Source organism: Argiope bruennichi, chromosome 1, assembly GCF_947563725.1.
Source record: "Argiope bruennichi chromosome 1, qqArgBrue1.1, whole genome shotgun sequence".
Classification (NCBI taxonomy): Eukaryota; Metazoa; Arthropoda; class Arachnida; order Araneae; family Araneidae; genus Argiope; species Argiope bruennichi.
The window spans coordinates 139672978-139698014 of record NC_079151.1 but is presented as its reverse complement, the minus strand read 5'-3'; the positions used below and the strand labels follow the sequence as shown (position 1 = coordinate 139698014).

Genomic DNA, 25037 nt, shown 5'->3' with positions numbered 1-25037 from the left:
AATTTATCAAAAGTTAAACAGAAATAATAGATTAAAATTACATAGACTTATGGCTTAATTTAGTTAAATCAACGCTTTTTAAAAAACAATATGAGGATTTTATTTTATTTTTTTTGGAAGTGGGGAAGGGTAGACTTTGTAATTTTGTTTTAAAACCAGATGACGAGGAATATACATGAACTGGCCCAATAATCCCTAAATTCAGAAGGCAAAAATTATACATTCCGTCATTATTCATTGAATTTGCTTGTCATAAGATTGGCTTATCGTGAAAAATGTCGAAGCGGTACTTGTAGCTAGTCGATACTCGGCAAACCAATCACATATTAAGAAAATCCGACAATTTATGATGCAGAAAATCGATGTCGTGGCCTGCTTTATTTAAAAATTGTTGGATAGTTTCCTCTTTTCTAAATTTTCACATCACATCAACTGAAAAGGACTTGAAACTCAAAGTCAAATTTGACACACATTAGACCGACAGACTTTATCACAAAGTCAATAAAATGGAGGCAATATAGGATTAATGTAACTAGATGTAGCATATACAGGTTGTCTTATGCTTATTGTTCCGGTGAGATGCAAATGGATTTTCAAATTTAGTTGAATCAACTCCATTCGGCGAAGAAAAACAGCATTTAACAGTTCCTTTAAACAAAATCTTTCAGTGCTGATCCATCATTTTTAGAAGAGTCGGGGATGGAGGGGGTTAAAAGAAAAATAAATTGCCACATTCGAATGTCAGTGATGTACAATGACAGTAACAGATTACTGCTCATAATATGAATTTTTTTAATTTTTTTTTTATTATATCTAGAATATTTTTTTAAAATTTTGTTAAATTATCATAGGTTTACTATTAAAACGCACATGAAACTTCGCTCATCCTCCGTTTCCGTTACTTCTCTGGTCTGCCAGATTATTAAAAGTTTTCTATTAACCTTCGTTAGTCGCTCAATTCTTTCGAACATTGTTAGTCACTTTGCACCTGAAAACTTTTCCGGTCAAGCTTTTTTTTTTAAGAAACAAAGTGAAATTTATTCTCTTGCAAACGGTTAATTCTTAAGTATTTAAGATTCTTTTTAGGTATGAAGTATTAACAAACTATTTGATAAGTAAAATTTATTTAAAATAGTATAACATTCAATTAAAAAAATGAAAGTAAATTTATAAAAAGCTTTGAGACTGTTGTGTAGAAATTACTTATTCTAATATTACATATTCATGTACACTGAACTCTGAATTATTAGGAGACGGCAACGTCGTGATATTTTGGAGTTCCGCAGTGTGACAAAGTGGTCACGAGCACTCCCACATCATAATTTGGAATAGTTATTATAATTTGTAAGTTTAGGGAAAAATTAATTGAAACTAGTTTGGACAAATGTATAAAGCTCTAACGTCATGAAATATGGTAGAATTGTTACATTAATATTTTTATGATGTAATTATTAATATAAAATAGAATTTTGATTATTTATGGGGAAAGAGAACATTAATGGGATTAGATTGCACGTACCTTTTATTATGGGGACTGATTATTTTTGAAAAAATCCAGAAATTTCACGCATTGTAGCTCATCGTATCTATCCAAGGCCGAAACACGAATAATTTTGAGAGATTTTAATCCACTAGATTGATAACAATCAATAAATTCGCAGTCTTTTTACAGACGGGAAATTAATGTAAGAATTGTCGATTGCAGTTCTAGGTCTTTTTCTAAAGCTGGGCACAACCAGATCATATGCCGATTATTAGAAGTTAAAAAGATAACTTGAAAACCACCCCCAGAAGCCTTCATTGATGGTAGAGAACAGGAAAATGTAATAAGTATGTACCTTTGAAGTGCGTGCCATTAAAGGAAGGTTAAGTAAAGGACTTTTATATATAATGTCGAAATTCAAAGTGAGTAATTGTCTAATTGTGCATATAAGTTATTCATTTTATATATTTTTGTTTTGCTTAAAAACCTATAAACATATTTTATACTTGATGTGTATACCAAGTAAAATTAGAAAACAAATTGAATGATAAAACTTTGTTTTTTGGAAAAAAATATTTTATTTTCTGATTTTTTTTCATAAAAAAATAACAGTGTTAAAAATCAACGAGCAATAGCGATAAAACAAAGAACATAAAAAAAGCATAAGACAGGAAACACATTAAAAAAAAAGCTTGGTTACAGCAAATTTGTCATAATTTTTGATGGTAAAAATAAATAAATACAAGAAATTTATTAATCACCTTAAAAAATACCAAAGGTCTATTTTTTTCAAAAATGTATAGCAAAATCATGATAACACTAAACAATACATCATACAAAAACGTATGAAGAATAGATAATTTGTTTAAGCTGCTTATTCTTACAATTTCTAGCAATTCAAAACAATAAATGATAAAACACAGATGATGATGATCTATACGCAAGACTAGACATCATAAAAATGTCATAAATATCAACATAGTCATGATGAAATCTCATTTTCAACATTCAGCTGCAAATAACAACAATCATTCGATTCATAGGAACTTTTCAACAATTCTTTGTATCAATCACTAATTTTTTAAAAATAACAGACCCTTTAGTTAATCAGATACTGTTTTTCAAAATTATCACATCGTTCTTTCACATGTTAATTCTCGATGGAATGAACTTCCAATTGGATTGGGATTTAAAGAATAAAGTCTGATTTTGTACATGACCTCCCCTCCCCTTCTTCTAATAAGTATTTGTAATGAGCTACATTAAATGATATGTCACCCACACTTGTATACTTTCGTTCCATTTAGTCATTAAATCGAGATTCCTTATTCCTGGAATGTTCTCTTATGAATTCATTAATTTATTGAATTCTGTTCATTAAATTCACTTTAAAAGAACAGATTTCACCGTTGAAATTATCATTTCTTTTAAATTTATTATGCTTGTTACAGACAGGTTATGAAATCAAAGCATTTTATGAATTTCAGGTAAAATATAATACATTAAAAATGTAATGTTTGTCTTGACAGCTTTACGAAATCTAAAAATATTCTCTTAAAACGAGGATTCAATAAAAACACACACATACAAGAACTGTTTTTCTAACCCTTTTTAAATCAATGAAAAAAAAAGGGGTGGGGGAAACAGTTGGAAATATTTTCAACTTTTCAGAAAGAAACAAGAAACTTTATCCACAGTAAGTAATTAGAGTTATTTAAAATTAAATCAGATTGAAAGCTTTCCCCAATTAAAACTTAAATGATGTTTAGAAATATTAATTGAGCTTCATATACAATGTATAATTTTTCTAAATCAATTTGAGTTCCTAATGATTGTCATCAGATACGCGAACAAAGAAGCGATAACATTTGTCGTGGAAGTTAACCAAAAGTTAAATAATCGAAGGGTGTAAGATGTTAATGATTTCATGAATTAAAAAAAATCACTAACGAAACATGAATATTTTCTCTTTCATACAAAATATGAATTTTTGTGTAAAAGTGGAAAAAATTCCAGCACAGTATTTCCATCATATATATATATAAAAGATCTTTCTATAAAATGCTTCTATTTCATACACAGCCAGCAACAAGCTTAAGGGTTAAGATCTTTATTATGATTCATTATGACACATATTGCAATCACAAATCCTTCAATCATAGTTCATGAAACTGACGAATTCAGATGAAGTGAAAATCATGTTAAGATATAAATACAGATTGGAAGACACTTGCACTGCGTCGGCTACTTTGTACACTAAAATGAAAAGAGCTAACTATCATACGAGTTCTTGTTCGTAAATGGATATGAGAACCATGATGGCGATACCAGCAAGAATTCCAATGTTCTTCACCAGTAGCATCTTTGCACGGGATCCTTGGTGATGTTCCCTCAATTCCGGTAGCTAAAGTAACAAATAAGGTTTAATTAACAAAATTATTAACACTAGAAATGGCATTGATATTGTTACGTCATGGCATGCAAGAGCGCCACCTACAACAAATGTGATCTTGGTCATTCGAATGCTGTAACCCGTTGAAAGCGGTTGCACAAAATAAAGCCTGAATAACTACATAACGTCATCCGTATTTTCTTCTAATACATCCATTTTTAATCGACGATAACATTGGTCAAAAGCGAGCCGGAGCAAATACCATGGATAAAAAAGTTGAAAAAAGCGATGACCGAGAAGCGGTTTCAGAAAAGAAACTAAATAAACTGAAAGGCTCGATAAAAACTACTTTGAAAAGAATCGAAAGTTTTAATGCCGAAAAGTCATAAAAGGACGTCATAGGGAAAGATCTAATTAAAGATCTTCAAGTATGCATGACGCATGCTTTGAAATAAAAAGTTGGATGGCGGCAAAGGAAATTGACGTGGTACGTAATTCTATCTATTCCATGTACTCAGTTGTTATAAAAGTTTGTGCTTTGACTACATTTGTGTATTTCAGATTATCAAAATATACAAATGCAAATTAGATTAAGATCTTTTTTTTTAGTTTGGTAAAGTTATATTAACGTCCCTTTTTAAAGCAACACTAGGGCTGTTTTGGGAAGGACCTGGTCACTTTGAACCGCGGTCAGATGACGAGGACGACCTCTGAGCTGGCACCCCCTATCCACACCACGCCACATCAGAGAGAGGACATTTACCCAGGGCGTTTAATGATCACCAGACCTGCTTACACGATGGTTCTTCGGTGGAATCAGATCTCGAACCTGAAACTCTCCGGTTCCAAAGCCGAGACCTTACCAACAGGCCACCGCGGCCCTTGCTAAAATTAAGCAACGATACGGACATGTGCGAATCTGGAGCAAACGCTCATTGATGCTAGTATGCTGCATTCTACATGAGAACATAGTAAAAATTAGATGATGCAACCTGTGTAATAAATAATGGACATACAAAGATATATTTATAAAAAAAAAGTAATATAAGAAAAACTTCAGATTCCTACTATTCACTTTTGCAATAATTTGAACAAATCTGCTAGTTCATTTTTTTCTTTTACTAAAATTTTGAGACTATACAAAGACTTTATGGGCATATTGTCCTTTTATGTATAAAACCACGCTTTAAAATCATGTTTTTCTCAAGAATGGATTGCTATTCTTAGCATTTTGTAGAATAGATGGTTATTTTAAAAAAAATGTGCTTACCATTTCTCCTAAAGCAACGTATAAAAATATGCCAGCCGTGACGGCCATCACCCACTGCCTGGCGACTTCGTTGTCTCCGATGAGAATGCCGATGTAAAGACCCACGAAACAAGTGAGGCCACTTAGGAAGTTTATCCACAGGGCCTTGGAGAAGGACAAGCCAGTCGATAAAAGAACGACGAAATCACCTAGTAAAAGAATTCGACCATTTTAAGTATTTTGAGAAGACAAAAATTAAATAATTTTCTTGTATAAATTCATATTTCTAAAAATCAAAACAGATATCAGAAACTACATAAATTGAATTTTTTCACATTCTTTAGAATATATGGTTAAATGAGTTAAAACCTTGCCGATGAATATATACGTAAATTGAAATATACAAATATTTCTATAATTCAGCACCTCGTAAACCAATAGTCCGGAATTTTTTAAAAAGCTCAGATTTTGAGTTGCATATATTTCTTAATATTTATATACACTAATCTTCAATAAAACTTTCCAATCTTTGTAATATCTTGTAAAATAAATGTTTTTGTAATTTAAAAGCATGTGCCGATTTAATACATTAAAATGGCAGTTTTTTTAAGTTTAATTTCAATCTTTCTGAGATACTACTTTGTATGGAATTAAAGCAACAGGGCTGCAATAGAATGTTACGAAATAGATAGGTATGTTGCTAGATTGGTGTGAAAAAACGCAACAATAAATATGTTTTTTAAAATATTTTAAAGCCAAATTGAAGAATAGAATAAGTATGATATTGTCTCCGTGCTCCACTCATTTATGCCAAATCTTATGCTAAATTATGAATTCAAAGTACTAAAATGCAGATATTTATAAAATTTACCATGTCTATTTTTATGAGCACATAATTCAAAGTTTTTAGACTTACCGAATTCATGCGGAAGCTCATGACAGAAAACAGCTATAGACGTTGATAAGCCACCCCGTATTCCGGTGGAAAATGCTGCTCCGATAGCCAAACCATCGCCAAAATTGTGAATGGAGTCGCCAAGTGTCACGACGATAGCCATAGAAGTGAGACCTATAAAAAATGTTTTTTATTAAGATTGTTCATTATTACATGGGGAGATTAAATAAAGTATGGATCGTCGACACTTTCAAGATAATAGGTAAGATTTTAAAATCTATCGATAAGTATAAGTAATGAAACAAGTTAAACTTTTCCTGTCTTGCAACCAAGGTTCTCCAGTCATTCTTTCGAGATATAGAACATAACATTATCACATCTTATCTTCATCATCAATAATTGCCAATTTATCAATTTATCGATTATTCTCAACAAAAAAAAATAAAAAAAAATCCACAGTTAATAGCTTGTATACTAGTTATTTAAACTTTAGAGATTTCAAAATTCTTAGATTTTAATAGAAGATTCAGTCTAAAGAATGTGATAATATAGAATGAGGTAATCAAAAAACAACCAGCATGCAAGATTTAAAAAGAGACATTTTAAAGTTCTCAATAATAAAATTTGCAAAACAGACTTCATCAATAAGAAAAGCAAGCGTCATTTTAAAGTAAGGCAGAGAGACTGCAAATTTATGTAACAAATCACAAATAAAGTGAGAACATTCTATTTGGTATCGGTGTTACGCGGTTTATGGCAATATCCAAAATAAAATGAAACGATTAAGAAATAACAAGAACACGCCCGGTGCAAAAGTCCATTTAAATAAACCACCTTCACACTTTCCACCAAGAATAAATGATATACTAGGGGGAGAGTTACATGTGAAGATTATAGTGCCAAAAGAATAATAATAAAATAAAATAAAAATAAAGTATTAAAAAAATGAAAACTACGATCGCAAATTTCAAGTTATCACGTGAAAACATTATTATTTTTAAGTCATTATTTGTCTTAATTAATTTGTCATTAACCAGTTTAAACCGGTTTGAACAATCACGAGACTTCTCTCTCTCTCTCTCTCTCTCTCTCTATATATATATATATATATAATGATAATTTTTCTAGCTGGCAAACAAAGTTTTGGAGCTCAACCAATTTTGAGACAAAAAAAAAAAAAAAAAAAAAAAACCCACCGTTTTTTTAAATATTGGAGCATGCGTAATATGATAGTCTCAAAATTGTTTGATCAGTACCGTGATTGTTTCAAACCAGTTTAACCGGTTCAAACCGGTTTTAAATTAATAAAGACAATTCGTAAGAATTCCGAGAATGAATAATTTGATCAAGCTGTAAATTAAGGTAGCAATAAATGGTCAAATGTGATAATCTTTTGCATTATTTTCTAATAACCCTAAAAGCGAAAAATTGATGCCTCAAAAGCGATAAATCGCCAATTTGTTGCATACGCATTTTCAGGCTTCAAAAACCTCAAACCAAAACAACATTATGTTCTCACGTGATAAAAAAATTCCAGTGTACAAAAGATATTTATTATAAAATTAATGTTAAAAAAGATTTCCATAGTATCCATCATCAAAATGATTGTCCAAGATCTTAACGGAATGGTGTTATATCGGTTTTTGAAACGGAAGGAACTCTACAAACCCAAAGAGGTGTGAGACAACCACATATGAAGTGTCATGGTTTTCACCGGGCATGCGTGTTCGCTCGTCGTACCATTGACGATTGCCCATCGGCGAGTGGTGTTTATTGTTTTATAGACAGCGTAAAAAACGGCAGAAAAAAGAAATTCGGGTTCTCTTTATAAATTTTTAATAAATGTTCGTTAAAATAATATTTACAAATAATCTCACAAAGATATAAGATTTAAAAAAAGCTCCATTTGAAGATCAGGTAGATTAAAAATGTCATTATAATTAATTTTATTACAGTATCTTAAATACATTTTATTTGAAATTTTAAATAATCAATATCAAGAAATAAAAGACTTATAAGAAGGCAATATAAGATCGTTCTACTAACCTAAGAAGATTGGTTTATTGACCATAAGATTCGGTGGCTTTTTAATTGCTTCGACTTCGACAATTTCAGTGTCCAGAGAAGAACTGGACTGGTCTCTTGACACAGGCTAAAAATATCAATTTGCACATCAGCAAAAATAAATATTAAATATAACAAATCATTAAAAAGTGCAGAACTTTACTAGGCACCTATTTAACTCTTTGCACTCGGAAAGATAACTCGAAACATAATGATTCACCTAATGCAAGTACTTGTTTATTGCTCCGAAAAATAAAAACAAATATATATAATTAAGATGAAGTTCCCCGAAAAAATTAATCTATATCTTCTTGCTCCTCTTTAGGTATTTTTAACAATCAAAATTAAAAAATATAAATATATAAATGAAAAGTCACTATGACGCACCGTCTTGAATGGTGCCTTAGAGAAGACATCCGAATGCAAAGAGTTAAAATTATAAGAGGTATATCAAATCCAATAATTCAATTCAAATGAAAGTATGATAAAATATGAGCAATTACGCAACCAATGACAATTCATTATGTGCTTTTATATGTGTACAGAAAGAGCATTTGAAGTATATGAATATATATGAATTCTTTTCTTTATCAACCAAAATATATGAATTCTTTTTAAACGTATCAGAATAATAATCGGCATTGCTTTTTGGACTTAATGATACATATAGCATAAGTTTCCATGTTAACGTCGGCGTTTAGCTTCAATTACTATTCACAATAGGACAATACTAATAAATCAAAAATTTAGCTTAATTGTTAAATTCATGATTACACATAATTATTAAACAGCAAATCACCACATTCGTCAAAGACCGATTATTAATATTGTTGTTAATTATTAATGTCATTAATAACGATCATTAATCTTATTAATGATTGATGTTACGTTTCCTCCACTGAAAGAAGCAAATATTTTAGGAGCCGATTAGAAAATAATATGCAATAGGTGCAATCGAGATCCATCGGTGTTCACATTTGAAATCAAAATTCAGTAAAGTCGATAGAACTGAATTTTACAAATGCTTGCAGACCATATTTGGAAACAATCAAATATTCGTTTATGAAATTATTTCGATTTTGGAAATACTTATTGGTGACGATATTATTTCCATTTTTGAAAGGAAACAAGTTTCAAGCCAAATCCTGAATTACTGATACTCATCTTGAGTCAATTTGAAAATAATCTCTCAGAATCAGGAAATATGGTAGCAGAGAAAAAAGGGGAAGTGTTAAGAAAATAACATTAATTTCACCTGACTGTTTTTGAGTCTTCGTTTTTGAAATAAAGCTGTTTATTTAAAAATTAAAGCTTTTTCTTGCTTAACTGTGAAACGACCCACATAAATTTGCAATTTTCTTTATTTTAGCAGCAACAACAATTGATCTGATGTTCTTCCTCAAGATTTCAAACATAAAAATCAAAAATATCTAGGAGTTTCAGAGTACTTTTTAAAGGTAATTTTATTAACCTTGCTAATACATTAAAATTAGATGCCATTTACTATTTATTAGGTACTTGCATGTATTTTAATCAATGATATCTATTGGCTAACATGCGAAGTATCTATATAAATGCCAATGGTTTTGGTTTTTACCAATTTATTATTACTTTATTGCAATCATTTTGAAAGTTTTTCGTTTAATATTATTTAGTTATTCAGTGTATAAAAACCCTAATCATGGAACGCTCCAAATTACATTTTCGACATTCATTGCTGTTTTTGTTTGATTTGAAGAAATCTGCTGCCGAAGTCTGTCAGACACTTTTAAAACTTATGGTAATGCTACTCAGTCATATCCCAATTGTCGATTTTCGTTTCAAGATTTAAGAGTGATGATTTAGATGTCAATGATAAAGAACGCCTTGGAGGACCAAAAAAATTCGAAAACAATCAGTTGCAAGATTTATTGGAGGAAAATGAGAAAAAATTGTAGAAAATGATGAAAAATTTTTGTGATTGATAAATGCTGTACTAAATTTTCTCAATAAATGCCTTTTCAAAGTGAAAAAAATGATCAAAACACATGCAAGCACCTAATATATTAAAAAGATGCTATAAAAATAATTTGAAACGAATGTGAGAATTGAAATATCATTTAGAAAAAAAAATCAGAAATTTATGAACACCAGTAAAATTAATTTTCATTATGAACAGCGGTCACAACATAATAATAATATAGCATATAATATTTAATAATTTATTATTCTAGAACTCAAGCAAAAAAAAAAAAAAACAGTAGAAAGAGTTTTCAAATAAAATGAAAAATAGATTTCTTTATATATACTGTTTAATTCCGAACACCTAATACTTCAAATCAGAATATATAATTTTTTTTTTCATTTCCAGAATGTTTGTTGCCCGTCTCTCTTTTTATTGTAGCTTTGTTATTATTTCTAGAATTCCAGAAAAAAGACATTCAGAAGAGTTTTCAAATAAAACACAAAATAGACTTCTTTATATACTCTCTACAACTAATACTTCTTTATATACTCTCTACAACTAATACTTCTTTATATACTATGTACAACTAATACTTCAAATTGGAGTATTTTTTTCATTTCCGGAATATGTACTTTTTTTATTGTAACAGAGAATTAAAATAAAATCACGAATTCGATTCAGATAAGGTAAAAAAAAAAAAAAAAAAAAAAAAAAAATCATACCAATTGCGTCTCGGACTTGGTCTTGACCGATATCAAGGTGGGTAACTCGTCCGGAAGGTGAACATGACTGTGACCGTGTCCTTTACTCTCCTGAAAGAACGGGGATGGATTACTCAAGTGACACCTTGGCACATACAATTAATTAATCGAAAGAGGACAATGCTCTGTTGCTAGCAGAGGTGTGTGGGAGAGAATGTCACCCGCATTTGAAGAGTGTCATTCAGACACCCGCCGTCCTAAATGAGTGAACGAGTTCGTTACAAGGATATGCGACAGATGCATTTAGATCGAAAAGATTATGCAAAGGATAAGGGTGCAATTAGCAAACGTATTCGTATAGTCTGTAAAAGGAATTTTGAAATATTATCAATATCGGACTTCAATCTTATCTTCTAAAGGATACAAGTAAAATGAAAAATATTCCGTAAAAGCAAAAAAAGGGGAGGGGGAGAGATATAAAGCACTTTAAATCGTTCATGGCTAAGAAATATTTTTAGGCCGCTTTAATTTGTATTAAATTAATTATTTCTGTTTTATTTTCAAATACGAATCATAAGGTGCAAGTTAGTTTGAATTCTTAGGTTATTTTAAAACATGATTGATATAAAATGATTTTATTATTTAAATAATGATCTGAATGAATTTTAGAAACACGTTTTAAGTACAAGATTAACCGTGGGAGTGATGTTTTTGAAACATTCTCACGTACTTTCTAATAACTTATGCTTATATTTTAATAACCGCATTCCATTGGCGAATAATCGTTATCAAAAAGCTTATTAGCGTACGATTTTTAGCGACTTTTTTTGGAGCGATAAATCACTGGGATGCTGTTAGTACACAAGTACCAGAAACCGTATGTATATTTTAAATACCTTTTTCCGAATTATTGAAACAAAAATTTGACAAAGAACTATAATTGTAATCGCCAAATCACATACCAAATGCCATCTATTTTAGTCAATGCATTTTTGAGTAACTGTGTTTACATGCTTGTGAAAATACAGAGCGAAAGACGGTCAACTCCGTGAAGGATTTGGTTTCAAATTTAATGTGAATTCACACTTTAGATGTTAAATTTGTGTACATTTAATTCTCTCCGTGTTATAGTTGTCGATCTAACTTATATTCAGACAACCGAATACGCACACTTCCACTAAATAGATTTCGTTCAAAATTTCCTAGATATCTACAAATTTGGAATAGAAACCTTATACTAAATTTCATCTGTCTAACTCAGAACGTTCTTGAATTATCGGTTTCACAGACAGACTGACAGACATATTCCAAAAAATTGTTTTTCGTATTTAGGAAGATTCAGCAACTTTTAGAATTCTGCACCAAAACAACATTTTAAGTTTCAGCATCAAGAAGAGAGCGAATACACCATTGCAAAATTCTTGCTTTAAAAGTATAAAAAAAGTTAAGTTAAATAAAAACATCTACATTTAAAATTATCCTTCATATATTCAAAAGAATATTGATCTATGAATAAAATTATCAAATTCCAGAAAAAATTAATTTTTTTGAAAAAAAGAAAAAGAAAATACGAGAATTTGTCATATATCGTATCCTTAATAAATCCTAATGTATTCTTAACAATTTTATAAAATATTATTTTTTTTAACATGAAGCAAATGTTCCGGATTTAATAGTAGCTTTTTTTTTTATTACAAAGGACATTTATTTTATGATAAAGGACATTCATAATGATTCATTTTCTTCAATTGTCTATTGTTATTAAACACTGTATTTCTTTGGCCAAGCGGTGTTAATATTTCCTCAGCTTATTTATGAAAGAATATTATTGCCATTCGTATATGCATTTGCTAATCATATTGTTGACTACAGATTAATACGCGATAATATTTAATAAATAATATCTCTCTAAGCACTCGAGTATTTATAAAACAAAAGAACGTGACTAACCGAAGGTTAAATAACAAAAATGGTAAGCACTCCGAAACGTAATTTAAATGCAAACCAGAAGAGATATATGAGAAATTCAAATGACAAAATCAGACGAGGGCACTCAAGCATTGTACAGCAATTTCAGATATTCAACAAGGCTAAAAGGAAAAAATAAAAATTGGAATCGTTTGTTTCAAGTTTGATGCCTTTGTTTTTACGATGGAAATAGAGTTCAGTGATTTTGATGAGTATTTTTCTATATCTTATATAAGCATTAAAATAAATAAAGTCAATGAAAATCAAAATAAAGCTGAAGGGAAGAGAAAAATGCTTTTTTTCTTCAGTAAGAAATTAACTTATTCTTTGGCTCTTAAGGTCGGTAAGTTTCGATAAAACGCTTCTCTTCTTGGAAAGGTAAAACAAAGAATGGTTAACCGCAAAGAAATATAAGAATGTAAAATAAATAAATAAACTAATCATAGCATAGGAAGTAAGAAGGGATGCTCACAACTGGACGTTGGTAATTACTGATGAAAACCACAACCGATAAACTCTAACCCTTCTTTGCATGATTTTTTTTTTGTGAAATAAATCAGGGTGATATAATTCACGCTCTAGTTTAAAGGAAAAATGTTTTTTTTTTTTTTTTTTAAATCCTAGTATAAATATAAAATGTAAAAGGAGTACAGTATGATAGAAATATCCATCATTATGCCAGTTTGCAAGTTAAGTTCAGTACAAAATCTCCAGTGTCCCTTTTTCCTAAATTTCTCAGCTCATTTTCGCTTTTATTAGCACAGAAATCTCAGATTAGTTATAAAAAAATATTTTTAAAAATCTCACGTTTCTTCCAACCACAATAAACAGCGGAATGACAAGTTCAAATGATTGCGACATTTGATTTTTTTTGACATCTACGTTCTTTATTACGCAATAGTCACGAAAAAAGTGACCCGCAACAATCAATTTAGAGTGTACCTATTTTGAGTACAATTTTTTGTTCTGATGGAAATTTCCATCATCATGCAAAGAAGGGCTAAAATTCATAGGAAGGTAGTAAATTCATCCAAATTCGTTGGAAGAAAAGTGATCAAAACAAAAATAGGAATTTGAATTCCAAATACTAAGCAGTTGGAAATCATTACATTAGATATACGCCCATTTAAAAATTTCTCGATAACAACAGAACAGTTATTCTTTTAATCATGATTTTACGCAATCGACACGCTACCTGAAGGAGAAAGCACAGTTTAAACTTTCACTCAACATCATAAAACGACACATTTTGCATGTTCAAGTTCACACACATGCTGAATTTTCGATAGAAACGTGTCTCGAACCTGCAACTGTCTAATCTCAAAACTGAAATTATACCAGGTACAGCTGATGCTTTTCCAAAATGTTCAATGAAATTAAAAAAAAATAAAAATATTTTCCTTCCTTTATGAATTAATTATGCAATCATTGCATTAAATTTTCGTTCGCATTTCCAACTATTTCCAATTAATTTTGTGTTTGGTTACTGGCAATTTATTTATCTTTCTACGTAATTCCAAATAAGAAGAACTATTTTTATCGTGTGAATGAACGAAAGGAAGGAAGTAGTGAGGTGGAAAGGAAATAAACGACGAATGCGATAACACTTAGAAACGAAAGAGCATTAGAAAGGTCACGGTGTTTTCTTTCTCTTTCCGAAGCAAGTAAAGGAAACTAGTCGTGAGAATGAATAGATATTTATTTGTTTTAATTATAACAACAATTGATAAAATGTTTTGGGTGTAATAAAAGTTGATTAAATTTTTAATAGTTGATGAAAATATTTTGATTTTGATTTGAAACTGAAAGATCTATTATAAGTGGCCGATTGGAAATTATGAAATACAAAACATCAAAAATGAGAATAATTTGTGTAATGAATGCATTACAATAAATGTGCTTAATCCGCTGATTATTCATTATTGTTATTAAACTTATTGGTGATTATGAATAATCAACACTGCTGATTCTGAATAATCCGCTGATTATTCATTATTGTTATTAAACTTATTGGTGATTATGAATAATCAACACTGCTGATTCTGAATAATCCGCTGATTATTCATTATCGTTATTAAACGTTTTGGTGATCATGAATAATCAACACTGCTGATTCTGAATAATCCGGTGATTATTCATTATCGTTATTAAACTTTTTGGTGATCATGAATAATCAACACTGCTTTCTGAATAATCACCGATAATTAATCACCAGTTTATTATATTTACAGTAGAAAATATACTGCTTAGAAGATAACTCTTTAATTATAAAATATTAAGCATATGTAGAAGAATGTGCACGTAGAAGAATTAAGGATTGTAGATGAAAGTCAATATTAGTCGCTTACTAATACTTATACTATTTAAGTTTTTAGGATTTGGATACTTCTAACTATAACTTTTTATGATTTCTAACATATGGAACCTATTAAAGTTCTTCAGAAATTTTCTATTCATCAAATTTTTAAAAGTGCTCTATAACGTATTTACAATATTCGGTCTTGTAAAAAAATATGAAGTGAAATATATACCAATTTTGGTTTTAAAACCAATATCCAATTTATGAGGAACTTCAATAGAAAAAGGATGAATTAAAGAGAATTAATAAATCACTATACATTTATGTATTTTTGATCTGATTTTTAAAACCTTAAAAACTAGATCACAGATACGTTTCAGATCCTTAACACCGATTTCACGAGCAGCCATTGCAAAAGAATTTATTTAAGAGAAATTAAATTTTCGAAAATCTGTAGTCAAATGAGACAGCCTTCTCTCCTCAACAATCTATTATATGTTTCTTTTGACCGGGCTTTATCAGAATTATGTAAAGGTCAAGGATTAAAGCTGGGTTAAAATTTCATCTTCATGGCAAAATGATTTTGGAGACTAGTCTCAAAAACGATGCACGTTCTCTTCTCTCTTGTGCAACGAATAGGAAAACAGTCCAGAGATTACAATTTTGACAAAATAATCTGTCTTATTATTTAAAAGGAGATTTTCTTCTATTCTTAAACGTAACCGTGTGGATGCAGAGAATATTAAAAAAAGTTAATATGCACATCACAGGCATGGCACACGTCTCGACTATGCATTATCATAAGCGCTTTTTATATTACTTATGACATTACAACTACGTATATTTCGGACGTCATTAATACTGAAAGAATATTTTTGTCCAGAAGTGAACTCCTTCGTTTCCATATAAAGGTTACTTCTTTTATCATGCTTTCCTTGCTAGTCTTCTATTTTTTTGCATATAAAACCATGTATTATTTTTAATCGCTCTTTGCATGCAACAGTTTCATATAAGACATAATATATTTAAGAAGTAAAAAAATTACTAGTTATATGCAGCGTGGCACGAAGATACAATTTCTAAGTGCACAAAGAAAAAAAAAAAGATAATGTTGAAGAGCTATAATAAAAGTGCCAGATGGCAGACTTCTGCCGGTTTTCTTATGAAGTTAAACACAAAATAACATAGTCGCCAAAAGAATGCAATCTATAACAAGATTTTTTTTTCCTTTCCTTCCTATATAGACGCAAAAAAAAGAAAAAATTCAGATTATAAAGAATTTTATCACTTATTTTATAACGAAATACCAAAAAATGAATAATTAATTAATAATAATTGAAAAAATATTTTTTATAATAATAAACAATTGTAATTAATAATTTTTGCATATAGCTAAAAAGTCAGAAAAAAGTGCTTTATAGAGCTGTTGAATACAAATTCGATACAAAGCAGCTCTACAATTACAGGACCAGTAAGTTGAAAACATTGCAGAATAAAAGTTAGTATCCAGATTTCTTAGAGTTACCAAACTTCTTCTTTGGATGGGTTTTGTTGAAATCCACCTTTCAGTTTCTTCCAAAGCATTTCTGAAGCACTATTGCAGTACTGATATGTATTTACAAACATATAAAGACAACTCTTTGTGGTGCACGCTATTCTAAAAGATCTATTACTAACTTTAAAGAAAGATCAAATATACAAAAGAAGTAATTTTTACATAAGGATATGAGATCAAAAAAGCAAGACAGAATTCTTTTGTTCTTGAAATAACCCGTTGACTTACGAATTTACTTAATGCAATAATACATTCCATTTGGAACAAATATATATTTTTTAATTCCTAAAATATAAGGGCGTTTAAGAAATTCTAGCGTTTTTGAGTATTTTTGCATTCTATGTGCGAGTCAAACTCGTCATTGGGGTTGAGTAAAGAAAAAAAATAGACTAGAGAAAATTCTGAATGCAGGCTTAATCGAATACAAATTTTAAATTATATAACAAGTAAGTTACATGGATAACAACTTACATAGCGCTGACAAGGGTCTTCGTTCTACTTGTCATTGTTTAGTTTAGTTACATTTCATTTCGAAGTAACATGAGGTTTATATTAGAACAGACCTCGTAACTTTGAACCGTGGCTGATTAATTAAGATGATATCTGTTGGACCTGTACTTTAATGGCGAACCTTCCTACTGCAGCAGTGGCAGGATGTTTGATTTGGACTGCACTAGACCTGTTTACTCAATGGTTCTTACGTGAAATCGGATTTCGAACCATCCTAACCGCTTGTCATTATCTTATCCGCTATGTTATTACGATTTGTAATACTGTTCGACTGCATTATAGTGAATTTATATTCCATAAAATCTGTGTTGCACACTTTTTCTGGTGTATGACTGAGTTCACAAATGAAAAGACATTTTTAAATCAATTAATTCTATATATTTCCGATCCCATATTCTCTAGCAAAAATGTCTTGCAACCTTATACTTGCTTTATCTTTACAGTCGTCTAGGATATTATGTATTAAATAGATTAATCTTTTCTTATAATGTTTCTAAAATGCCTTATTCGGCTTTTCAACTACATTTATAAAATCTTTTCGCCTTCTTCTGCTTTATTTTAGATACCTCTTCTTCAAGAAGGCGCAATCAAAGGTTTGCCGAATAACTGTTACCAAATATTATCCACACATTTTAAACACTCTGTCAAATAAGGTTAGCCTTATTATTCGTTCTTTCTGACCTACAGGGCCTTACGTAATCTGAGACATAAAGATCAAGGATCAAACCGTGAACGGAGATGTGAATTAGATTTACATGGCTACAGGCAATGCAATGAAGTCGTTTAACGATTTTGTAGGCGAGTTTCAAAGTGAACCGCATCTTCAATTTTCAAGTTGCATACTTTCCACTAAAGATCTTATCTTCCTTCCCTCGTATAAAATTATGGATCTTAGATAAGACCAGGAATTCTTGAGCAGTAGTTACGAACTATAGATCTTTGATTAGAATCTAGCATTTTTAGGTGCATATCTATATAGCTATTGTGCGAGTATGTACCTTGGACGCCTTTTTCACCGACCAACTGAAACCAAAATTTAACACGGAATTACAGTTGTAAGTAAAAGAAGACAAACCAAATTTCATTAATTTAAGTCATTGCATTTACATACAACCGAAAGTCCAGACCGACAGACGGTCAATCTTTTAACAAATTTATTATATTAGAGCTAAATATCAAGCGTTAGCAAAAGTGTTTGTTCTGATTTTTTTTTCTAATCTAAATTCAATAATTTATTTACTTCTGATTCGTTTATATCTTAAAACATTTCCTAGAAAACAGATTCGCCTTATAATCCGTAGTGCATTCATTATCTCATGACTTAGGAAATAATTATCTTTAGAAATTCGGCTTACCATCTACGCTTTTAGATTGAAATATTTTGGTCGAGGAATAGCTCCTTTCCTTTCCAATTTCTTTTTAATTCCAAAAGTATGACTAAATTAGCAAAACAAAATACACTTGATTTTAGTTATTTAAAAAAAATCATTTGAAAGGAGGGACAATATAAATTAATATGAACAACGGGACAAAAATTCTAAAATCTTGAAAACCGAAGCGATTTTACTGTTGTTTTGACTTATGGCACTTTTACAAACCCGCTGACAGTTATCTGTCAGCGATTTAAGGAGTGTGAGCGTCTCTCATTTTTTCAGTAGCGCCAACTAGGGACAAGAGTACGACTAAGCTACTTCATGCGTCCCATTCGTTTGCATAACCTCTTTTTACAGGGGGACACAATCACACACCTCACAGATTGAACAGAGAACAACCAAGCCCGAGTCGAGACTAGAACCCGGGACGCCCAGATCACGGTGAAAACGCGCTTCTCCTGTGACAGGACGCCGGCGCGGCTTTACTATTACCTATTTATCTAAATGAAATCTTTGCTTTAAACGCACCTATTGGTGTAGTGTGAATTGAACAATATAATTATTGCGCTATTGCCCAATTCTTAATAATACTGCTCGTTTTTATACAATATTATATTTTGTTGTGCATTACTGTACTATTTAGGAACAGCTGGATAGTGATGCCACTTAAATGAACCATTAGCAGGTCTACACTAAATGTTAATTGACTAAAAAAAATAATTTTTTTATTAGTTATAATATTTAAATCATAGCTTTTGCATGCGATAAGAAACATTAAATGTGAGTTTGTATTCAAAGTTGAGGACAATAAATGTGAGCTAAAAAGCTTTTTCATTTGACATAAATTCACCGACTTTGTACAAAACCGTTTTTGTACAGTACAGTACTATACCTTGCCCAATATTCAACATCGATTTACAATATTATCCTGGTTGGAAAAGCATGTCTCCTGCCGCTTGAATAAACCATTACCAGAGCTAAAAAGAATGTTAATGGTTCAAAAAAGTAATAATTGTTTCAATATATTTAAATTATGACTTTTGCATGCATTATTATATTCGAGCATTCATTATTTTATTTTTCATGCATTATTGAAACAATTATTATATTCGAGAATGAACTCAAGGCTAAGGACAATAAAAGTGAGCTAAAAAGCTTCTAAATTTTAAGTAAATTCACCGAATTTCCCGGCCACTGAAGAAGCATAGCGTGTCAGCTCAGCAGCATGCAAAACACGTAAACGTATTTTATGGAATAATAATGCGAATGATAAGAATAAACGCAAATCTTACTTTAAAAGTCACTACATATTCATTAGCAGTCTGAAACAGGAAGCAGAAATAGTAAGTTTGCAAATGGAAATGCTGGAAAATGATAAGTGGTCTATGGCAAAGAAAAGAGCCTATAGTCAATACAAATCGATTGATTAGTTGACTGTAAAGATTTTATGCTATAAGAGAGAGCCTACTGTTTTAAGCCAAACATATGTTTCACAAATTAAAAAAAAAAGCTACATAATGAGAAAAGACAGAATTGAGATAAGTCTAATATTTAAGCAATTGCAAGTAACAAATATTCAAATTTTTTTTTATTTCAAAATGATGTAAAGTCCTCCCCAATCAAAGATGCTTAAAATTATTTCATACTAGATGTTAAAATAACTTATTTTGAAGAAAATAATAAAACTTCATGATTTATTTGTAACAAAATCTTAGAATGAAAATATAATAATATATAATACAATAATATTATAAAAAATATACAATAAATAAATATTTCTCAAAAATAAATATTACGAAACATTTCCAATTAGGAACTGTGGAATAAAATTCCTTTACCAAGATCTGTTAACAAGATGTCTCATAATGTATATTTTATAAGGCCTCTTACAGAACAATAATAATTTGTTGATGATATTGCGATACTTGTTGATTTGATATTGCAGTGAGTGACATGTCCCCTGTCTCACCTTGCGATCATTAGTTAAGCAGCGTATGTTTGTAAAAAAAAGAATATAATGAAGTATGTCAAAAGTCACCCACACATCATGAAGTGTGGAAAAAGAATTGGTAAAAATGAGACTACTATTAAACTGGTTTGCGGTTTTTCAATTCTATGGTAATAAAGCAGCTTCAGACCAATAATAAGTAATTTTAAATAAATTGATTTTTCTATTCCGTAAATTCACAATGCGTTAAAGGAGATAAATCTGAAATGTTATTTTCAAGACACAAATAAAGTGTATTATTCTAACACTGATATTTCGAGGTGTATCATCTAAATACTGATACATCAAATACTGTCATCGAAATTTATTTAAGTGCACCCAGAAATAAAAGAGTTTTTCCTATTTTCCAATTTGGGGTTCTCTTATAACTAAACAATGCCTTCACATTGTCCTGCTCATTTGTCTTAGAAATAATATGAAACTAACTCAATACCATATCAAAGAAGTGATCACACCAAAACCTCAATCAGAAAAATTGTCATTATAAGAACCCTGGGGTCTTATATCGAAATATTGCTTCACAAATTCGAGATTATTTTTTTCCCTGTTGAATTCTCCCTCTCAGTTATAACGTAGTTAAAAGGAATAACAAGAAGTCTGGGGGTAAAGTGCAAAGACTGCAGATCACGCGAAAGTTTTAGAGGTCACACCTGAATGACCAACGAGGAAGATTGAATGGTATGGATTCGGGGCACGTACTGCTGACGGGCAATTACAGCTGCGGATAACTTTCACAAAACTTTCGTGAGAAGCAGACAGGAGCAGTAAGATGATACTTTATCACATTTTTGAAACTTCTATTCTATGTAAAATCTTCTATTCTATATAATAACATTTTTGAAACTTCTATAATACATGTAAAATCTCTCTTAACCAACATTCAACTACAACCTCCAAGAAATAACAGTAATGTAACAATAATTCTGAAACATATTTGCGATTTTTATTCAATGGAGTACAAACGAAAAAAAAATGAATTCGTCACTTGCATAAAATGAGAGATCAGAAGATGCCAAATGAAGCATTCTGTAAGATCATTTTAATACGCAGAGAGAAGGACTAAGTGTTTTTTCCTGAACTTCTCACACGGCGTTATAATATAGCACTTTTTATATATATCTGTATAATATAGTGTGAAGAATCGTAAATATACTGCGGAATAACATCACTTCATTGCAAGTAACTTGAACCAAAATAATTCATAAGTAAAATTTTGGTATAAAAATAGGTAACGATATTTAATGTTATCGGTAAAACGGTAAGCAGTATTTTCTAGTTACCATATCCAAACATGCACTCATAGATGGAAAGACAGTCTTAAAGAGGGTGAATCTGACCCGAAATTTATCTTGGTACCTGTTACTTGGAAGTTTGGTATCTACACTTTTGGTGTAAGAATTACATATCAAGTTTCATTTTCAAATTTATTTACTTGACATAGCAAGTTTTAATTTCAAGTTTCTGTGGAAAATATTATTTTCAGTCTAATTTTCTCCATATATGTGCAGAGAAAGACCATTATTCAAAAAATATTTCTAAGAGATGTCTTAAATACGGGGAACTGTTAACCTATTTCGGCACAAAATATTATCCGCAAGCTAAAAAAATAATTTAAAAATAAGTTAGAATGAAATCACATTTAAAATCTTTCTTTTAGTACAGATTCATTAATTTTAATAAAAATTATTAATTTATTATTCATTTGTAACTAGATCATATTGCCATCTAGAATACATCAAATCTATTTAAAATTAAAAGTGGAAATGAAAAGAAAGGAATTTTATTAATGTAACAAATGAAAAGTGTTAAAATCTCCAGATAATATTTCTTTGACAATTACAGTAATTTGTGTACTTCATATAAGAGAAAGTAAAAATATATCAGTTTTGAGTTGTATCTCAATAACTATTCTCTCAACTTTTATATTACATTAATAACAAATATTTTCACTAAATGTTTTTTACCTTGAAGTCTCAGTAACAGAAATTTCACATAAAAGAATTCCTAAATTAGGAGGAAATAAAAGATTCCTATATCTGTTCCACAATTGTATATGCAATATCACTTCTATTTTTAAAACCCTAAAATATTTCAGCAACAAAATATAATTTAAAGTTTTAATTGCTTTCGAAAAAGGTAAAGAGGCTATTTCAATAAAGATCAATGCACTCTTTAAAGACGACCTCCTTCAATATTTAAAGAGAATAAAGTTCGTATTCATCCTGGTAAGTTTAGCAAACAAAGGAATAAAATGTACACTTAAACTCTTTAAAGCAAATATTGACAGGCAGACTTCGCAAATATCTCCGCCCAAAGAAAACAGGGAAGTTCAAAGGATGCAGTGCTCACATTTTAATAGTTTGCATAGTTGAATATTGACTCGCCAATTTTATATCTTTGAACTAGAAATCAACGAAACATTTGTTGAACAAACTATTTAACGAAACAAATCTGAGAAATATTTTTTTTGCGAACGTCTGAAGCATTTAATGATTACTATATGCATCGGAAAGAATGAGTTTCACCATAAGCAAGCTGAATCCCTTGGAAAGATATTGCAAATGTAAGGCAGCAAATTATGTAATGATCAACATGCTGTTACTCCCTAGGGATTTGATAGGGCCATCAATTCCCTAGGGTTTAACATTAGATTATTTTTATAAGAAATTCAAAATTAAAGTTTAAAAACTAAAATTTAAAAATTAAAAATACAGGAGGCAAAATATCTATAAAAAAGTCCAGCTTCAGTAAAAGAATAGAAATTTTTAAGTCTTATAAAATGAAATGAAAATCGTTGCCATACAACGTGTTAACATGCTAACTTATCATTGACCGTAATTAAAGTATGAGGTAAATATTTCAATCTAGCAATCATAGCATCATATCTAAACAAATATAAGAATCAAGAATTTAAGATAAAGAGGAAACGCGGAACACGACTTTCTGGTAAGTAAAAAGCTTCTGAAGTCTGACTTAGTTCCACTATATACGATAGAATGCCTTCTTGGAGAATTCTCATATCCTTATTTCGCAAGGATAAAATCCAGGAAAATTTCCATTAATCAGGTTCCAGCGACCTATTCATTGCTCAAGTGCACATTAAGCAATTATGATTTGAATAAAACTAGCTAAGAGCACACTGTGCAGATTGAGCCCATGACTTTCTTCCTCTGATTTATGGACAATCTTTCAAGTTTGTTCCAAAATAGCCATAGTAAAGACCACAGAATGGAGATAGAGCCCATGACTTTACTCCTCAAAACCCTTAAAGTTCGTTTCAAAATAATACTAGTTAAAAGCAGTGTGAGGATAGAGACCATGGTTTTTGTTGGTGCGCTTTTCTCCACTCCGTCTGATCGGAATGTAACCACGTGACGCAAAGTAATCACGTGACTAATGAGTGGATGTATATGTTTTCTGTCAGTTCTGTGTGTGCTAATAAAATTGTGTTTCTGACATGGCGTGATTCATTTGGGAGGTTTAAATATTAGTCAACTAATGAGTTGAATGTGTTGTGTGTGGAGTCAACAATATGGTCCATCGATGTTTTGTGTGAGGAGTAAACAGCTTTCTTCAATCAACTAGTGGGCATCAATCCTTCATGTTCTTTCCAAAACAACACTGGTTAAGAGCACAGTGTGGAAACAGAGCCCAGGATTTATTTCCACGGGCTTGTGGACCTCAGGCTTTCTAATTCGTTTCAAAATAGCACTTCGTGTAGTTTTAAAATTGGAAGTTGATCCGATAAATCGATGCATGCTAATTAGGCCTGATTAGCTGATTATTTCCGATTTATCTTTTGAGAATATTCTGAGTATAATACTATTAAATTGATGATTAAAATAAACATCAAAGCTATAAAATACTTTCTAAGCAAATTTCGATACTAGAGTTGTACGAAAAAACAATTTAGATTATTCCAAAAAAGTAATTAAATCGAAATATATTTTTAATGTAAATGTAATAAAATTTTTGTAGAAACAGCCATATAAAAAACTCAACATCGGAGGCGATTAAAAAAACTACCTTTTCATCGAGCTATATTGTGCAAAGAAGCCATGACATCTTTCCTCATACAAGATGGATTTCAAAATTATATCGGCGAGCATTTGATATGTATCACGTGCACACAAATTCTTCCATTATTAAGAATTTTAAATGCATTTGGAAAAGGGGAATATACATCCAAAATTACTGGAGGAAACCAAGGTGAAAGCTGGCATGAAAAATGGCTTTCCAAATTTTATAAAATTTAGAGAACTACAGGTTTAACTTTTTTTGCAATCGGAAAAGTAATTCGATGCATAATTATTCACTTAATACAAATATTATTTATTGCTCTGAAAAATAAATATACATAATTATTTTGAGTCAAATTTCTTTGAAATATTAATCTACATCTATTTACCATTCTATAGGTGTTTTTAAGAATCAAAATAGAAAAACAAATAAATAAAACGTCAAAATGATGCACCGTCTTGGATGGCGAGTGAGAGGCACCATCCGAGTGCAGAGGGTTCATTATTCCATTTAAACATTTTTCTGATAAATTTTAGATTGCGATTTTTTTAAATTGTGTATAGCAAATTTTAAGA

At 30.4% G+C, this 25037-nt stretch overlaps 1 protein-coding gene across 1 annotated transcript in view; it reads right to left on the bottom strand.

Annotated features, from left to right (window-relative positions):
• Positions 1-2239: 2239 nt before the first annotated feature.
• LOC129976098 (zinc transporter ZIP6-like) overlaps positions 2240-25037 on the bottom strand; it is a 130954-nt gene continuing 108156 nt past the window's right edge. Inside the window, exons 9-13 of the mRNA XM_056089483.1 lie at positions 10751-10840; positions 8066-8171; positions 6041-6193; positions 5146-5333; positions 2240-3887 (exon numbers count right to left, since the gene is read on the bottom strand). Of these exons, the coding sequence (XP_055945458.1) occupies positions 3762-3887; positions 5146-5333; positions 6041-6193; positions 8066-8171; positions 10751-10840 (663 nt within the window). The 3' untranslated portion in view covers positions 2240-3761. The remainder of the gene's footprint in view (positions 3888-5145; positions 5334-6040; positions 6194-8065; positions 8172-10750; positions 10841-25037) is intronic.